General features: G+C 44.3%; 1 protein-coding gene across 1 annotated transcript in view; it reads right to left on the reverse strand.

Annotated features, from left to right (window-relative positions):
• The window catches only part of LOC117773988 (protocadherin Fat 3), a 67,129-nt gene that overhangs the window by 1,830 nt on the left and 46,304 nt on the right, over positions 1-18,995 (reverse strand). Inside the window, 11 exon segments of the mRNA XM_034605966.1 lie at positions 4,752-4,790; positions 5,078-5,137; positions 6,303-6,401; positions 12,057-12,312; positions 13,685-14,095; positions 15,106-15,253; positions 16,518-16,671; positions 16,952-17,477; positions 17,588-17,745; positions 17,856-17,987; positions 18,312-18,874. Coding sequence (XP_034461857.1) covers positions 4,752-4,790; positions 5,078-5,137; positions 6,303-6,401; positions 12,057-12,312; positions 13,685-14,095; positions 15,106-15,253; positions 16,518-16,671; positions 16,952-17,477; positions 17,588-17,745; positions 17,856-17,987; positions 18,312-18,874 — 2,546 coding nt within the window.

Below are 18,995 nucleotides of genomic sequence, written 5' to 3' on the forward strand. Positions count from 1 at the left end.
ATCATTGGTTGGCTTTCTAAGGCTACATCCATTCTACTTATTATTGTTGGAAAACAGTGTTTTCAACTAAACCGTTTGTCAACACTCGTGTTTTGTCTCTGTATTAGTTCTAATCCCCGTCTATAATAACAAGCCTGAGCTCTGTGGCCATGCAGAATTTTACTGCACAACAGCTGTTACCGAAAAGCTTGTAATTGATTATCCAGTTTGCGGTTTTACACTTGTAGCGAGGCTGATGTCGGTTGTTGTTTTCCGGAAGAGGTCACGTGATTGAACCCTGACGAATCAGCAAAGGCTATGTTGTGACTGAAAAGTCTGAAAAGCCTGCAAGGAGTTGTGAGTGTCTAGATCATCATTTCCAAATATCTCAATGCAAAAACAATGCTCCGGAAAATAAAAGGAAAGCAGCATTTCCAAACTTCGCTGTTTTAGCTGCTCTAAAACTCCTGAGTAGTGTGGACACCGGGGGGGCTGTATTACGAAGCAGGTTTTACACTTATCGGGGTAACGTCAGGTTTAGTTCAGGGTTACTGGTCCTAAGAAGCTTGCTCACTTTGTATCACCACGGTAACTTGTGCTGAACGGCTAACAGAGCAGGTTAAGTTGGAGATCGACCCGTATAAAAGCTCCGCCCACTGACCAATCAATACCTTTGAAACATTACATCACTGTTCTTCGAGGATCCCGTGGAGCTGGTGTGGATTGTTAGTGAGTATCCGAGGAGGACAAGAGGTCTTCAGAGACCCACAAGATCCTTTCACCTACTTCAATAAGTATCTTAATGAAAGATGTAAATCCTCATCAGAGGGAATGATAAACATTTGTTAGCTGCTGGAGCCGAACACAACCAACCTGACACGTAGGAGCAAAGTTCTCACAGCAACACGGACTGTCTGCGTCGCACTACGTCCCTTTACTGATATCGATGCAGTCGGTGTGTTAGCGGCGGGATAACCAGACATAGTTTTATACTTTTATCCTTCTCTTTAAGTTGGTTTATCCTATGAAAGTAAATATTTATTTGGAATCGGGGATAGATAGTTGACAGATTTACCTTGTGACAGCCTCCATCCCTCCCTCCCCTCTCTCTCTCGGAGACTGCGGTGCGCACTGTCCTTAAAGGGAAGGACAAGGGAAGTTTAAAACAATGTCTGGTCCCCGCTGCTAACACTCCCACTACATCTCAATCTCTCCCTTTTTTTTTTTTACCGAAAATAGGTCCATATGTGTTTATTGACTAGTAATGCCAAACATTTCCACCACAGTGTGTCCTCAGAGTCGGTGCAGACAGAGTGTGTCCAACTAAAGCTCATTATAGAGGCTTCATCATGTGATCAGGTGAAACGTTTCATCTCTCATCCAAGAGGCTTCTTCAGTTCAGTTCCACAGGCCTTTGGGAGGAAAGAACAGATTCACATCTCGTGGCCCCAAGTTATTTATTATGTCGTGGCCACGTCATATATTTTTTTCCAGAGATGATTTAGCAGCCGTTATTCCTGCATTCCTGTAACTGTGTTTCCTCCTATTTTTCTAATATGACAATTTGATCCTCGTTTGTGCGTCTCCGCTGCCAGTTCACTTGTCCATGTCGGTGATTGGTCATACGCAGTAACGCTCCTTTCCTGTGCACACGCTCATATCTAGAGTCGGACAGCCTGGGTTAACTTACCGACTAGATAACCAGCTAGGTTAACCTGTTAGGTGAAGTTCACCCGGATATCGGAAAGATATCCTGGGTATGTGGAACTCCCTTTGTTGTGCAGGCCCCAGGTGTTTCTGTAGCAGAGTTAGTGTGGACATAGCCTTACTGTTACTATGCCGCCGCCCCGAACTAGTCCACTACTTCCTACAAAGTGCAGCATGCCACTTGCATAATTCATGGTTGGGATATGAGCCGCGTGAATATATATATCATATTGATGAAGAGAGAGGAGCCAGAGGGGTCACCTTCTGTGTGGGATGGAGAGCACCCTTCATTAGCAGCGCTGGCTCCTGGTATATAATGCATGACAAATGTGTTGACAGGGGTATCTAATAGACTGGCAGCAAACCACACAACATGTGGGAGTTCCCGCTGCATGCCAGGCTGCTGCTGAAATATCCACATTTGTGGTTGAAATATTTTCAAATGAATAGTTGAGGCTGGAATGGGGGGGAGGGGGAGGAGGAGCTGAGGGAGGTATAATATATAATATATTTTTTTTCTTACAATCCAAAGTGTATTATTTGATGAACTCTACACAAATCTCATCTTTGCTCTGCAGGTGGCGACTCGCTGTCAGTGAAGTGGAGAAACATAACAAATATCTCATGGGACAAGAAGCCTTTGATGATGAAATGCTCTCCTCGTGGAAACCAGTGAATGCAGAGGAGCCGCGGTGAATCACGGCATGGAAGAGAACACACTCGATGATACGGGGGGGGGGGGAGACACACAAACTAAACTCCCGATAGGATGCACTGCACGTACGCATGCACACAAGTGCATAATGTGATCGCATGCAAGCAGCAATAATGACGACTGAAAGCGAATATGATTAACCTTATGAATTGGTATTTTGTATTCCTCTCTTTTCATGAATCTGCAGTAGTGTTTGGTTTGCATGTCCGCTCTCATTGTCCTTATACATAATGTTTGTGTTACACCAACATAAATACTCTAAATCCAATTGGTTATTTGAAACCAGACGACTGAATGAAAAATTTCATTCATCATTTAATTCTCCGCCGTCTGAAACGCAGCTCCTCGTGCTCCAGTGGGCTGTCAGTGACAGGGGCATAAACACAGCTTTGCTCTGAGTCAGTAATGAAATGCTCGGCAGACCTAGTAAGTTACACTGCAATTGACAACAAACAGACTCGGTAACTACGAGCCAATTAACATTGATTTGAAGACCGTGGCGCAAACTGACAACATAAAGACACAGGGTTGGATTTTCCTGGGATAGAATTGGATGGTTGAATTTGTTTAAGCAGGAGCCGCGAGTTCGTTAAGCCTGTAAATGATGCCCCCATTTACTGGGAGAAAGAAAGAGCGCGTTTGAAGCTGCCTTCTCTTGTACTATTCTGTGCGGATGTCAAGCTCGGTTCAAAGTGGCCCTAAAATCCACCGAGACCCTCTGAAAGGCCGGGGTGAAAGCTTCGCCGAGCTTGAAGTGAGGACCACTACACCAAAGTTGGCCGAGCTGTTGAAGTGTCAGCATTATTCAGATGAGCCTCATTAACTATTTATCTGCAGTAGTTGTGTTGCTCGAGTTGAATTCTTACCTGCGGTGAGAGAATTGCTTTCATACATTTTAAAAAATTAACATCACCTGATGTTTCTATTGGATTATAAAGCAGTATTTCATTTTGAGGTTTGAATTTGATTGTTTTATAGTTTATATCCTTTCACACCCTTTGTCAAACTTACTTCAGTTTAGCCTTCAATAGTTGTTTGTAATTAAAAACAGCAATTGATTGAAAAATATTCAAATGAGATCTTTAGCAGCTTTATCGGCTGAAGAAGCCGAGAGACTAGAGTTTCGAATGGAGGCCTAATTCTTAATTAACAGTTTTAATAATTAAACACAACCTGTCTGGAAACGAGATGAGCAGCACAGGATGAAGTGCTGACTTTATATCAGACACGTTAACTGTTTAGAAAATGAAGCTTGAAACATCTGGATGGCTCTCTGGCTGCTGGCAGCAGTTTAGGTACTCAACCTCCTCCTCCATGTTAGCAGATGGGACATAGACTAAACCAAAAAGTGAAGGTAGACTACACATTAAATAAATGTCTCCACACTGTTCAACTGTATATATTTATGTAGGTAAGTTAGGTTTAAATTAGTTATTTGATGCTATAAAAACAAAGTGAACACTTGTGAGTGTAGCTGATTTACTTTTGTTCAAAAGATTCTCAAGCTACTGGCTCCAAAAACTGAAGAAATATATTAATAATATCGATTTAATATATTTATGAACACTACATGAGAGATTCTGAGTATTAACACTCACTCTTTCAAGAGTTGTACATGTACAGAGACGACTGGACTAACTTTTGTTTCTTGAAGTCCAGTTGCCTACGTACGTGTACAACTCCTGAAAATACCATGACCTGGATGACAGAGACTCTTCACAGATAGAAAAAGATGTCACAGTCTTTAAAACTACACAAACACACAGAGCACTCAGGATAATAGAGAGGTGTTTTATAAGAAAGCTGAATACAGATATACGCTCGTGGAGAAAACATTAACCAGACAATCTGTCTCATTGTGGCCTTTGATTACATTTCATTAAACGACAGAGGAGCCTGACTGATATCGGTTCTTTTTTAAATCAGTGCTAATATTGATATTTCATATCTGCCTAATTGTGTTTTGCAGCCAACAGGCTTTCTGGATAAGAATCTAATGATATTTTAGTTATTGTTGAGTTGTAGCCAGGACTTTGCACGACTGCTCTGGAATTATTGTTAATCAGCCACAGCTCATACATTCAATCATTTTCACGGATGAAAAGTGACAACGATGAGACGCCTCGTACGTAAATGTTTTGTTCTGCTGGGTTATAACGAGAAAACGAGGCTACATTTACATTCAAATAAAAAAAAAAACATGTGCTGTATGGGGAAAGATTAAAGTATTCAGAGGAAATAATGTAAAGAACACAAAGGGTTGGGTTTTTTGGGATTCGCAGCTTGAGAAATGAGCCAAAGGGATGGTGAGTTAATAAGATGTTTTTCAGTTGCTTTGCATCTCACTCACCAGGGCTGTTCCGCTGCTGTTCTTTGTCCATGTTTGACACTACAAAGGGAGAGAGAGAGTGAAAGTCAGAGAGAGACTGAGACAAACAACACAGAAACCAAAGGGGGGAAAATGAAACACAGAGAGATCCAGTGTCAGAAGCTGACAAAAGGAAATATCAGGAATCTAAGCAGGATGTTTTATTCTAAGTAAGAAAAGAGAGTGAATGGCAAACGCTTGGCTGGATGCTGTACATTATGTGTTAGTGCTGCGAACAAACACTGTGGCTCCAGCAGAGACACACACACACACACACAGAGGAGATAACAGAAGATATTCTTTCATACCTTCACTTTCAATATCATCCACGGCATCATTGACAAGACGTATGACTGTCACTATGGAGGCTGGACAGACACAGGAGAGAAAAGAGGAGAAACAGAGTCAGAGCATTTATGAATAGGGTAAGGTTTCATGTGCTGGGTGCAGCCAAGAGGAGAATGTGTGTGTGATCATGTGTGTGTTAACAGAGTTGCCAACACGTTTGTTTGCATGTGTTAGTGTGTGTGCGTCCCATAAGGGTTAGGGAGGGGAAAGAGTGCACTCTTCTCTTTGCGGTTGCACTAATTAGACAGGAAACAAAGAATCTACATCATGTGTTCCCCCTGTCTCCGAGTAACACACTCACCCACACATGCACACACGCACGCACGCACACACACACACACACACACACACACACACACACACACACACACACACACACACACACACACACACACACACACACACACACAATCATTAGGGAAAGATCAATGGTATTGAGTGATCTGGGGGGAAAAAGACACCCTATAGATTCCAAGAAAAAGAAAGTCAGTTGTTCTTCCTCTAAACATCTGGGCATTAACCTCTAATGGGTGAGATGCCTGCAAGTCCACCATTCACACATTAGGGAACTTTAACTCTGTCTGTGGTTCCCAGAGTTGTTTGCTCGTGAGTCCTAAATACAGAGAAATGTGTAAAGTTCATTAAATTCATAGCATTAAATCACTAATTGAAATCAAACGTAGCGGAAAACTGAACCGTTGAACATACATCTGTGTGGAAACATGTTTTTAATGTTGTAGGCTGTCCCATCTGATATTTATGACCTATACTACAGCCCACCACCAGGGGCCGTCACTTTGGGGAAGTATTCATGTCATCCATCTTAATATATGTAGTCTGTAGTCTATGTATAAAATCCATTGAGAGCATTTTTATTCACCCGCCCAGAAGAGAGCATTTTAACCTGAACTGGAAATGTGGAGACATTTGTATCCCCTGAAAATCTCAATAAATAAAACCGTGCCAAAAAAAGAAAAATCCATTAAAGTCTGTTTCGAATTATTCATTTTAAAAAGTTTTCTGGCTGAATGTGGACATAAACTCTAATTCTGTTCAGTATTACTTATTCAACTTGCGACTATTAGTCAGTCCCACACTTCTCACAGGAGACTGTACCCACCCACCAAAGTTACATAAAACGTTGAAGGTGAGAAGTGGGAAAGTTATCGTAACTCTAAGTCTTACCGTTGTCATCAAATGACTCCGAGGTGTAGGAACTGAGGGAGTGTTCATCAGAGGTGGAGTCTGAGAGACAGGCCATGTCGTCCACCAGCTCCGACACGTCTAACAAACACACGTTCATATTCATATCAGCATCTTACACTCAAATTCAAAATCATGAAGCCGATACAAATGTGCTTGAGTCAAATCCTAATACAATGCTCCCATATATCTTTATGTTAAAGACATTAGTCAGTGGTGTAATCACTGCTCCTGCTCCTCCTGGCTGTGCAGAGATCCTCTCCTGGCACGACTTTAAATTAATGAGGCTTCATCAGTGTGACTTTGACGAATCAAGAGAGTTTGTACTGTGGCCTTTCGATTGAAGTCGATGCTTCATTTAGATCAACTGAAGCCTCGTGTGAACTTTGAGTAGAAGACTTTTCGGTACACGCCTTTGCTCTGAACGGCCGATTTCCCTGTTTCTCACAAAAGGGATCTACTCAGAATCAGACTGGACAGGAGAAATGATTACATTGTCAGAGAAGTCTGACATTTTTTCACTTATGAACAAAACCTTACCAATCTTTAAAAGTGTCCATCATACTTCCACACTTTCAATCGTCCATTTATTCTCTTTCTGGCTGGCTGTGCTGGGTAATGAGACACTTTGGAAAATGGGCACCCGCATATTGCCAGGCGACGCACATAATGCGGCACAGTGGAACAGCGGTTAGAGCAGTGGCCACACAGTCCTGCTTTAACTCCCGGCTTGACTGAGGTCTTTCAGTGTGGAGTTTACATGTGGTCCCCAGGTCTGTGTGGGTTCTCTCCACCTACAGTCCATCTAAACTGTCAATCACACGTACGTCAATGCAGCGGAGGCGGACCTTTGCCTCCTGTTCACTTCCAATCTGTGCGAGCTAGGAGGCAAATAAGGGCACGGCCGTACACAAGGGAAAGTGCGAGCTAGGAGGCCAAAAAAACTTTCTGTAACGAAGCAAATCCGCAGCGTGGAGTTCAAGCTTGGCGACCTGTGACATTCGCCTGCATATGCATATGTGTGACTTTGCCCTGAGCTTGATACAGTGTTTGTCTCTATATGTTGGCCCGGTGATGTGCTGGCGACCTGTTCAATGTCAACTGGATGGGCTCCAGCTCCCACTGCAACCCTCCAGAGGACGAGCAGTATGGGTAATGAATGGATGTTATCCAGTCGGTGGTGCAGTGTTTAGCACAATAAGAAAGGTTCTGGAGTTTGCATGTTCTTGTGCGTGTGTGGGATGGACTCCAGCCTCACCTCGACCCTTAAATGATAAATGGTATAGCTGAGGGATGGATGGACACACACAACCCTCCACACCTAGAGGCTAATAAGTTGCAGAACACTGCAGTATCTTCCAAAATGAAATTCAGTCTTTTCTCAGGGGCTTGCCTAACTGCTTTAGAGAACAGCCTTTTTAAACAAATCCCAGTGCAGCCACTGCAGCTGCAGGTCCGCTCACTCCCAACCAGCTGCAGCAGCTGGAGGAGTCGAGGAGGGCGAGGATCGAATGTAGCTCAATGCAGCAGATGAGGAACCCAACAGACAAAAGTGCAGCCGGTCACATAACAGATCTTTAAAAGTTGCTCTGGTCTGGTCGTCCTGCTGACACTGCAGCAATCAAAGCTTGTTTTTTTTTTCCTCTCTCCAGTTACAACCTGACATTTTCTCTGCACAAACAAGATTACATTTCATTTGGAGGAAAGCTTGCCAGCCTCGGAGCCTCCAGTTAACCTTAACCTGCGCATCTTAAGAGGCAAACATTGCAAATAAATAGATGCTTAACGAGTCGCTGTGATCCCTGACACTATTTTCCTTTTGTCCAGCTGCTATTTCAAGGTTTGTATTCTTTCAAATTACTCAAGACTTGCCTCTGAGTGATTGTTTGTCAAGCGGGTGCCAGAGGGGCAGAGCGGCTACTCTTGGGTCACAACGACTCCAGATTGCAGCGTTTTGCCATGAAGACAGTTGACGAGACAGTTTGTTAACGAGAGAGACAGGAACGCCGCTCTGCCAGGGGCTTTAATCTAGCAGCAATAAAATGCCCGGTTTCACATTATTGTTCAAATTGATGAAAGACACTCAGGTATGGGCTCAATAAACACTTCTATCAGGAATATAAAGCTGCTTGGATATAATAACTGGCAGCTTTGCTGATGTGATTAAAAGAAACTCTGGGCAAAACGTCAGTTACTTTATGTTTGCGGGTGGAACAAATACGGAAGGAGCGGAAAGAGAAAAGCAGTTTGCAGTTCACTGCCCCGTCAGATGAAACTCAATAAACTTTAAGTACCGACCTTAATGTGTAAAGCTGACTGATTATTGACTTTGGTATTAAATGCTCTGGATTCTCAGTCTTCATCAAATATTTACACTTATTTCAATCCCAACTTTGCTCAGAGAATATGTTTATTATTTGTCATTTTGGTATCAGTACCACAATACAGTGCATAACTCCTCCAAGGCCCAAATCTGTTCATGTGGACATAGTTCTAAAACTATATAAACTGTTGCTTTCCAACTAACTCCACATGATCTCAGCTACACATTTGTGTTGGTTAAAGGTTTCTAACCCAATTTGTTACCATACAGCAGCTGAAACTTTTCCCTCTCTTACACCACTGGAAACTTTTCAAACTTTTTCTTTTGATATTTTTGCAGCTCAACAGGATTTATTATTATTATATAGTATATGCGCATACTAAATACTACTACATTTATCTGGAAGGGCTCATCAGACAAACATCACATACAGACGAAATTGAAAGTAGAATCTCGGTCAAGCATCATCCACGTTTTTTCCACATCTGCACAATCATTTAAGTTCTTTCTTAGCCCACGTCCCAGCCTTCCACTAAGTTTTGTGGAAATCCATTCTGTAGCTGCTGAAATCAAACAAGCAAACAAACAGACAGACAAACACAGAAGAGAAAGAATAACCTCCTTGGCAAAGGAAAACAATCAAAACGACACCTTTGTTTTCTGCTGTTTCCAAAAATCCTGTGCAGCTTGATCTTGAGCTGCTTTGTTTTCCGCCTCTTTCAACAGCACCTGTGTGTTTACCACTAGTAAAAAGATTTTCTTGTTTTGCAAAACAAAACAAAAAATCCATTGCCAGTGTTGCAAGGTTTGTTTTAAGATTGCATCTTTCTTCTAATAACCTCTGTCTGTCTTTAGAACTCTTTGTCTGTCACATCTTCCAACATATCGGTTTTAAAAGTGATGCTTTTTATAGACTGGACATTCAGAGCATTCAGAGAGCAGTCAGGGTTTGAAACCATCTCATAACCAAAACCACAGTCTGTCCATGAGGGCCACGGTGTCTGGCCATCACACTCCAGCTCGCTCAGCCCAGGCTAGGTGGTCATGGTCCGCTGTGTGCAGAAACAAGTGAAGCGCACCTGAGGGAATGTGAGCAGGAAGGCAGCGCCATCAATCAAACGAAAATAAGAGAAGCAGAAAACCTGCTCTTATTCAGCATGCAGGCGACATAACAGAGTTTAAAAAATGTAAAGATATATATATTTTATCTTTCCTTATTCTCTTCTTTATATTTTCTTTCCTCACACATTTACTTGTTATTCTGCCAGTGTCTCTCCCGCCGTGTGCCAGCGTTGGCAGCCATGCCTGAGGTGACGGACCCGACCCCTGCTCTAATCCTACCACTGACACTCTGCCAAGCCATATTCTCATCCTGGCACCAAATCTTTGAAAATCCCCTACACTTTTCCTGTTGTTGTGAGAGTCATCTTCAAACTACCAACAAATAACACTCTCACTTCTGTTACGTTACGTTAATAGAGGATATAATAAAGTAACAGCTGCTTTGGCTCCTTTCACTTTGCTCATTATTTTTCAAAATGTTTCCACTCAAGACAGCTTACAACTTTTTAATTGGAGATCCTATAACCTCCAACCGCTCCAAAAACATCTAGCACTTTGCAGATGTTGCAGAATGATTCCTGGAGCGGATATCGATGCGTGTGTGTGATTTGGTGCAGCTTGATTGAATCTAAGTGGACTGTTGGGCCGTGTGCTCAACTGACAAAAAGACGTTTTCAGACGTTTTCCCAAGTTTCCAGAAAATGTCTGGAAAATTGGGATTGAACATTTTCTGAGCTTGTCGGTCGCATATGAACAAACGCAGCAGGAGATTATCTGGGTCAGAAACGTTCACAACAGGAAAATATCCGCAACATTGGGGCGAGGGGGGGGTGTCAGGGTGGAATCATCAGTTTTTGTTTACGTCATTAACACGCCCACTCACTGGACATGTTCCTGCTGTATTCTCACCTAGACTCACTCGGACACTAGGGGGCTGCAGGAAAAGTTCTGCAGAGTGTCCAGAGCAGCTCCTCTGGAAAATTTCAGGAAAATGTGTGGACTTCAGTGCATGTCTGAAAGCAGCTTACGTCATTTAATCTTCATTTAAAAGTTTCTCTGCAAACCATCTTGAAGATTGATACACTTATTTTACGACTTAGTATTTATGAGAGCACCATAGCCAAAATCTGAGGGACCTGATTTGTTTATAAAGTATTTAATTATTTACAACTCTTTATTTATGCATGATGCAGCAGGTAGTGACAGAAATATGTCTCCTTGTTAGTTAGTCGCTCACGTTTTGACTGGTGCCCATCCATTGCAATATTAATTATTAATCTTGTTGTTGGCTGCTGTGGTGCAAATAAACAACTTAACTGTTTCCAATTGAATAATTAAACCGGCGGTTAACACTGTAATCACACATTAACATAATAAACAGGACATTAGCATGAGCATAATGTTGTGATAATTAATGGATTGAAATGTAACGGTGAACCTTAGGGGTGCATACTTTTCTGCACACACTCAGCAGGACAGCAAAAATCCTATTTCCCATTCCCACAGGACGGAATCAATAATTAACAGGGAGGAAGTTCCCACCACAGGCAGAATTCTTCAAACAACAAGTCGGACAGAGAATCGAAACATGTGACGTCGACCTCAACACTGAGATGTGGTTAATCCAGAACAACCTGTGAACTGTGCTGCTGCTGTTGTCGACAGCGTCGGCAGGGAAACATCCAGACTGACGTCGAATTATCAGTCAACTCGCACCACTGCCCCTTGGGGTTAATATCCTCTCATTTGTCTGAAGCTACAAGCGACGCAAACAGACTCTGTTTGAGCGGAAGTCTTCCAGCTGCCGTCGTTTTCATGTAACCTTTACTTTTTTTTTATTGTCTTTGAACAAAAACACAGGATGAGAACAAAGGACATGACTTCTGGCTGATTACCCTGAGCATTCACACAGAAGTGCACCAGACGTGTCTGAGAGCTGAGGTGATGCAGGAGGACGTCATCGGCAGTTTCAGCAGAGGTACAGAAAAACAGGCTATATTATATTATTTTACTATTTCCTCCCAGGAAGTAAATAGTCAAATGAAATGATAGCAAAATAAAAAATACGACTTCTTAAGCACCCTTGCTTACTCTGGGCCTTTTGCTTTGATGTGCGTGATCAAAAGGCAGAGATCAGTGTGAAATAAGCTCTTCTCGTCGAGATGATGGTTTGGGTGGAACACAATGAGTTCACGGCCTGTGTAATCTGTGTCTGTTTGATCAGAGGTTAGAAACTGTGTGTATGTGTGTGTGTGTGTGTGTGTGTGTGTGTGTGTGTGTGTGTGTGTGTGTGTGTGTGTGTGTGTGTGTGTGTGTGTGTGTGTGTGTGTGTGTGTGTGCTGCAGTCTTACCCTGTGGACTGTTATCTCTCTGTGTTCTCTCCAACTCAAAAGCCCTCTGCCCCCATTCCTCCTCTCTCTCATCTCTCCCCCTCTCCGGCCCTTCGCCCCTCGCTTCCTCGCCCTCCCAGGACACCTTGTGGGCCGGACTGAGCTCGGAGTGGCACGCCGACGCCAAGGGGAGATTGGGCGCCACGCTGCACACGGCGATGCCCCTCCTGTTGGCCACGCCTCTGATGCTGGACATGTCGGAGAGGAAGCTGCTCAGCTGCAGGGATGGAGGAAAACAGGCAAAATATGCAAAACGAAACCCTTTCAGGAATTCAGTGAGAAGAGCAACAAGTCAGCTACTGATGGATCGATTCCCTCTGTGCCGTAGTTTTCTAAAAACAATTAAAAACATCAATGGGTCAGATGTTTATTCTTATAAAGATCCTGGAGTTTGTTCTGCTCCCATTCATTCGATCTGATGCACCAAACCTGCGGCCGTGACCCCAAAAAACGTACATTAAAAATTCCCGATTCAGCTTTGTTTGCATAAAACTACAGAGCTCAGCTTTTTTTAGAATGAATGTTTATATTTGTGACCAAAGATTTTTTGTCTCCACTGGAGTATGAACGAGAGAGATTCATAAAAAAATTATAGAATATGTTTTTTTTCAAAGGTGCACTTGAAGCCACGATGTGTCAGGTTTTGATCAAGATGATTTGGCTTCACTTCTGCGGAGCTTTCGTGTCGAACATCTTAATATACAATCTATGTCTTTACCCCCCCCCCCCCCCTTGTCTTATGGTATTCATGAACTTTGACGGGTTTGCCAACATTTTCTGAATAATGTTTTCATTCGATGGTGAGTTAATATATTGTAATTTAAGTCTCATCTCGTCTTTTTCCCCTCTGTCATTATTCCTTTGTGACCTGTGTCACGTCACCCGCCTGCCAGCTCGCTGAACCCTTCGCAGGCTTCTTTGCCGACAGTAACGTTATAATTAGTGTCTGTGTTGCCCGAACACCAAGCGCACAAAAGTTCAGGAGTTCCATTTGTGAAGGCAGCTTTAGATTGTGTGAAAGATCATGTAGCTTATGTGTTTCTCAGCCCATTGCGCTCAGTGTCCTGTGGTGGGACAATCGTTGTTTGGGGTCTACTGTAATATATTTGTGGACATTTTCAAATTTTACAAATTGTGGCTTTAAATGACAGAAAACTTTCATTCAAGGTGATTTTGACTTAACTGTAATTTGTATCTCTCTTACTTCCAGCCAGAGAAGTAAAACTGAAAAGTAAAACCTTTGCTGTTTGTATGAACAGGGCTGAACTACAGAAATGCATCATCATCAAATTAAGGAGCTGGAAGATATGCTGACAAAACATTAATATCGATATAATATAAAATGGAACTTTTATTATTGTATTATCACAATGAAACTTAAATGTTTCCCTGACCGGCAGCACAATTCAATTATACACTACACACACGTCTGCTTGTTTCTGTCAGAGCTCGTGAGACAATATGTCATAATATTAGATTTTTAATAACACACGACTCTATCAAGTTATTTCAGTGTGATTTTAACAGAGCTGAAGCTGCCTCGGACAGGAAAATAAAGTCCAGTCGTTCAAACATACCCATGTACAAACCTGACTGCCCTCGCTGGTCCTGTCACCATCTCCGCCCCTCATGCTCTGGCTGCTGAGACTCCCCGGCAGTGGAGAGTGGGCGGTGGGACGCACCATGACCTGAGGAGGGCCTCCAGTGCTGCCGCCCACCTCACCGTAGGTGCTCGTGGCCCCCGGTGACCCCGACAAGCGCACAGCTTTGAATTCGATCCCTTCGGCCCCCATGCCAGTCTTGTGCAGCATGTAGCTAGTTTCTGTGGAGATGGCTGAGACGCCCATCACAGATTGAGTCACTGGGTCCACGTCTGAGTCTTTACGGAATTTGATTTTTTTCCTGAAAGCGATGAACAGTATGAGGAGGAGGATGATGACGAAGGCTAAGACCCCGATGCCGATTATCTCTCCTGGTCCGACGTAAGACAGCGGCTCCGCCTGGACGACAAGAAGAGAAACACAGGAAGGCATTTCAGGGGATTTTCATGTTCAGGATTCATTTTCACTCAGATTATAAACAACACGATCTTTTCAATGTAGTGAAACTGTGAAACATTGAACTTCAACCTCCAAAACTTTACGAGTACAACTGAACTCATCAAATTTGAAGAAATTCCCTCAAGGTGTTCCGAAGAGTTTTCTCACAAACAAACATTGTGAGGTCACAGCGAACTTTACCTCTGACCTAAGAAATCCCCTCAAGGCGTTCTTGAGATATCGAGTTCGCAAGAGTGATGCATGGAAAACCCAAAAACATTTGTGTTGCTGAGGTATCTAATTGTCCTGGAAGCGTTAGAAAGAGGAGTGAAGGATCATTTACGGCAAAGCAGACAAACCATCCCTCAACGGAGCAGCAGGTCTACGGCTCCACTTGTCCTCCACCTACGATTCTGTCTGTTCATCACCTCCCAGGAGACGTCACATTCACACGTGGCCCCGCAGAGGTTAAACAGTGTCCCCCCACCAGGGACACCGAACTGAAGAGGGCTCTTGGATGAGAGGGGGAAACCCACGACAGAAATTCAACTTTCCATAGAAAACCACAACCTGAGCAACTGTGAACCTCCACAGACGCCTAACAATGTGCAGCCTTAATTGAGCTTGCAGTCTCAGTACAAGGTGAGTAGCACTCTCCCAGAAGTCAGGAGCATGACAACTTCAAATGGAAACCATGATTTACCCATTACCACACTTTCATTCATCCACGGCGGAGACGGAGATACCAGACTGGTGAATAAACCTTCCGGGAGGCCGCTGCACACTCAACATTCTCCGCAGCTTCACTGAGCATGCCAAGTCTAATTAGGAGCAAGCTGAAAGCACAAAAAGCAATCCAAAGAGCTGGGACTCTTCTCCCCCCCCCCCCCCTGTTTGATTGTACTTGAGTATATTCTGTTGGAATTATTCTCACATAAATTCATTCAAGCTTGTCAGGCGTTATACTTTACCTGCGTGTCGTCCTCCGCGTCATCGGGCGTCTGGTCGGCGCAAAACTGCCCCTCGGAGCAGTTGCAGTAGAACGACCCGAACGTGTTCACGCACTCGCCTCCGTTCCCGCACTCGTCCTGGTCGCACTCGTCAACGTCCTCGTCACATCTGCAGGGGGGGGCACGGTCAGAAAAATTACTATGCATGGGAGGGGGGAGGGGGGGAGAGATTATTCGTGTCCGTGAGAGAGAATAAAAGATGAAAAGACACAAAGAAAGAGGATAAATACTTTGGTCTTGCTCTTTGCTAAATGAACAGATTATCTGCACAGATGCCCTGATTTCGCATTTTATGTGGCTCTTGAGTTCAAGAAATGTGCCTGAAAGCAAATACACACAAAACACAAGCACACTCAAAACACAAGCACACACTCAGACGCTCAGATAAAGACGTCAATTCAGACAGAACGTCACAAACACACCCACGTGCTCGTCCCTGGCTTGTCATTTGAAACTTGGCGTCCTGCTGTGCGGGATCTCTTTTCGATACATTTTTTCTTGATGGTGTTTTTACAACACACTACAACAGAGACGCTCTGTGAGAAGAAAAAGCATTTCTGATTGCACGACCATCTGAAGTTTCGCTTTATAACTGTATAAACTTAAAAACAGGCTTGGACGTGTTGGCCAGTGATGTTCTCTCATTAATATTCTCAATTAACAAACTGCTTGGATTCAAATAGTTGTGTCACATTTGAACTACGAGCCTATGATTCAGTTTTTAAAGAGAAGGGTTCACATCTTTATTTCAGTTTGATACGATCATTTGTAGATCAGCAGGATAAACAATTTCACAGCCGGTTACACTCAGCAGCTGTTTTCGCTTGTTGCAGACTATATCTACTTTAACACTTCAGTCTGTTTATCATTACCATGAACTGATAATGATCTAAACAATCTGCTGTCTGGAAAAAGTATCATTAGTTTTATCTTTATAGTCAATCAGCTAAATTTGAAAGCATTATTTTTATATTTAAAAAGCCTGAAAGAAGAAGAAGCATTTTCTCCTTTGAGGGAAACCTGCTCTCTAGTGGTGACTCCGCTGAACAACCACGGGAGCCCCGAGTTTGTTTCAAAGGCAATTACAGAGATATAATTAAAACAGCAGCAAGAGAATGATTACAGGCTTTTCTATAGAAATGATACAGAATCGAATTAGAAACACTAATTCATCACACACAATAACAACTAAAGCAACTCAGTGGGGGTGCTAATGTGGGATAATGATGTGTGTGTGTGTGTGTGTGTGTGTGTGTGTGTGAGAAGGGAGATGCAGATGTTAATCGCCGCAGCCACCGTTAGCTCTGTATTTTCACACGGTAATTAAGGCTCTAAAAGTGTGTGAGTGTGTGATTGCAGCTGTTTTATCTTACACAAGTCCCCCGAGTCCTCTAGGACAAGCACAGAGGAAGGCACCGCCGACAGGCCTGCAGTCTCCACCGTTCTGGCAGGGGTTTGGCATGCAGGATGTCAACTCGATTTCACAGCGCCCCCCAGTGAAGCCGGCGCTGCAACTGCACATGAAGCCTGTTGGAGAGAGACACTCAGGATGTGTTGAATGTGATAATAACGTGCGTGATCATACATATTAATACATGATTTCAATATATCATCTTGGAAATGTCTCTCGATCTTATCTGTGAAGTGTCGTAGAGTGAAAAAAACACATGCAGCTTGATGGTCACTATCTAATTAAAGAATAAGATTCCAGACACTAACACTCAAGCTATGAAAAACTGTTAAATTCAATTTGATTCCTATGTAAACAGTCTATTACCACCCACACACATGCCCAGTGTGCACAGACCTCCAGAGGGCAGGCTGCTGCAGATAGCTCCGTTGAGGCAGGGCTGACTGACGCATGGATCTGGGTAAAGCACGCAGCCCAGCTTGACCTCGCTCAGCCCGGCGATCTCGGCGTAGCGGCTCCTCTTATTCTGCAGCGGCAGCTCGTTACCGTTCAGCATTAGAGAGCCCAGGCAGCCCTGGAAGCCGTCCTGGGCTCTCGGCGTGCCCCTCGCTCCGAGTGCTGGCCCTCCTCCCTGGACTCTCCCTGGCCCCGGACTCGGCCCCTCACCTTGCCCAGCCGGTGGCCTCACTTGGGCCCCGAAGAAGAAGGACGAGTCCGGGGCCAGGGGCCAAAGCCGAACAGGTGCTCGGGCTGCTCGGCGGCGCTCCACATAGCTGTCATCCAGCGACAGGAGAGTGTAGTTCCTCGTCAGCTCCAAGGCAACAGCGTGCCAGAGGCCGTCGTTTATTGGTCTGCCAGAAATACCCATAATGCCAAGGGTGTTGTCACAGTCCAGCTGGAACCAGAGTCGACCCCCTTCAATCTGGGGAGAGAAAAGGGAGAATAATTGTATGTTTAGAAATGACACAACCACCTTTCAGTGCAGCTTTAGCTCAGCGGACCAGGCGTTTGGAAAGAACACAGTGAGTTGACCTTGAGCATGGTGCAGGGGTTAACCCGGGTGAACATAATGACTCCTCTCCTCTGAAGCGTCCTGATCCTCAGGCTGAGCCTCATCTCTCCGCTCTGGCCGCTCTCTGTCACTCTGTACTTGATGTAACTGTTTCCAGAGAAGCTCAGGGAGGTTTGTCCTGCGTGTCCACAAAACAAAGAGATACGGGATTCGAACTAGGGAGTAAAAACAAAGACCCTATCTGGATGTGCAGGGTTCCAAACTTCAGACATGAGGATGGAATCTCACCTGCACACTCGTCCAGTCTGTCAGGCTGACACTGGCAGACAGATGGCGCTGTAGGACCAGTGCGGACACACTGCATGTCTGCCGGACAGGACTGACCTTCACAGAGCTCCATGGGGGTGGGGCATGATCCTTCTGCTCAGACACAGAGATATGAGAAAATAACACCTTCAACACGTCAGGATATCATCTGTCTTCAAATGATGAAATATTTATACTTCCATATCCTAATATTTATATTCTTTAATGTGTAGCATCATTGTGCCAAAACATCTGTCTCTTGATTACATCTGCAAGAGAAAACATCTGTGTACACGTAGTAAAATTCATCTTCATTTAGACATTACAGTAATTTATAGATTTTTATATCAATACTGATGATGTATTTGCTGATGTATAACTGTGACAGATGTGAAGGACACTGACAATGGGAGCTGAGATTAGATTGTAAGTCCTCACCAGGGCAGGTGCAGGTGTCCGTGCGGCTGAACGTCGGCGACACCAGGCTGACCCTCTCTGTGCTGTAGGTCACCGGCGAGTCGCTCTCCATCACCAGGATCTGCTCACACACCCTGTCCCCACACTCCAGCTCCCCGGAGCAGGCGCTGCTCACCACCACCGCCCCGGCTAGGACGCCTCGAATCTGGCCCCGCACGACTCCGTCCTCCAGCTTTGCCGACAACTCCTGCTGGGAGTAGAACCCGCCCATCCGTCCGAACCCTGGTGTCTCTGGCCGCTCCATGGCCAGGAGCAAGTCCACGTCAGGCGTCCCCATCGCCGGCTGCACGCCGAGTATATGGAGGGGATCCTGTTGTCCTGGCGACCACTTCCAGCCAGATAGACCACGTAACTTGAGCTTGATCTGGTTCAGGTAACGACCGAGCAGGTCCTCCGGGGACATGGAGCTGAAGCGTAAGGTCAGGGCACTACGCAGCAGCACATCCGTCACCTGCTCAACCTGGACTGACACATCGGCAATCACCGCGAAGCGCCCATCACTCACTGTGGCGTTCATCTGGTATCTACAAGGAAACAGGTTGTATTTTGAACCAGGATATTATTTTTATATTGTATGTGTGTTGGTGTGTTGGTGTGTGTGTGTGTGTGTGTGTGTGTGTGTGTGTGTGTGTGTGTGTGTGTGTG

The sequence above is a fragment of the Hippoglossus hippoglossus genome, chromosome 14, assembly GCF_009819705.1.
Source record: "Hippoglossus hippoglossus isolate fHipHip1 chromosome 14, fHipHip1.pri, whole genome shotgun sequence".
NCBI classification, from domain to species: Eukaryota; Metazoa; Chordata; class Actinopteri; order Pleuronectiformes; family Pleuronectidae; genus Hippoglossus; species Hippoglossus hippoglossus.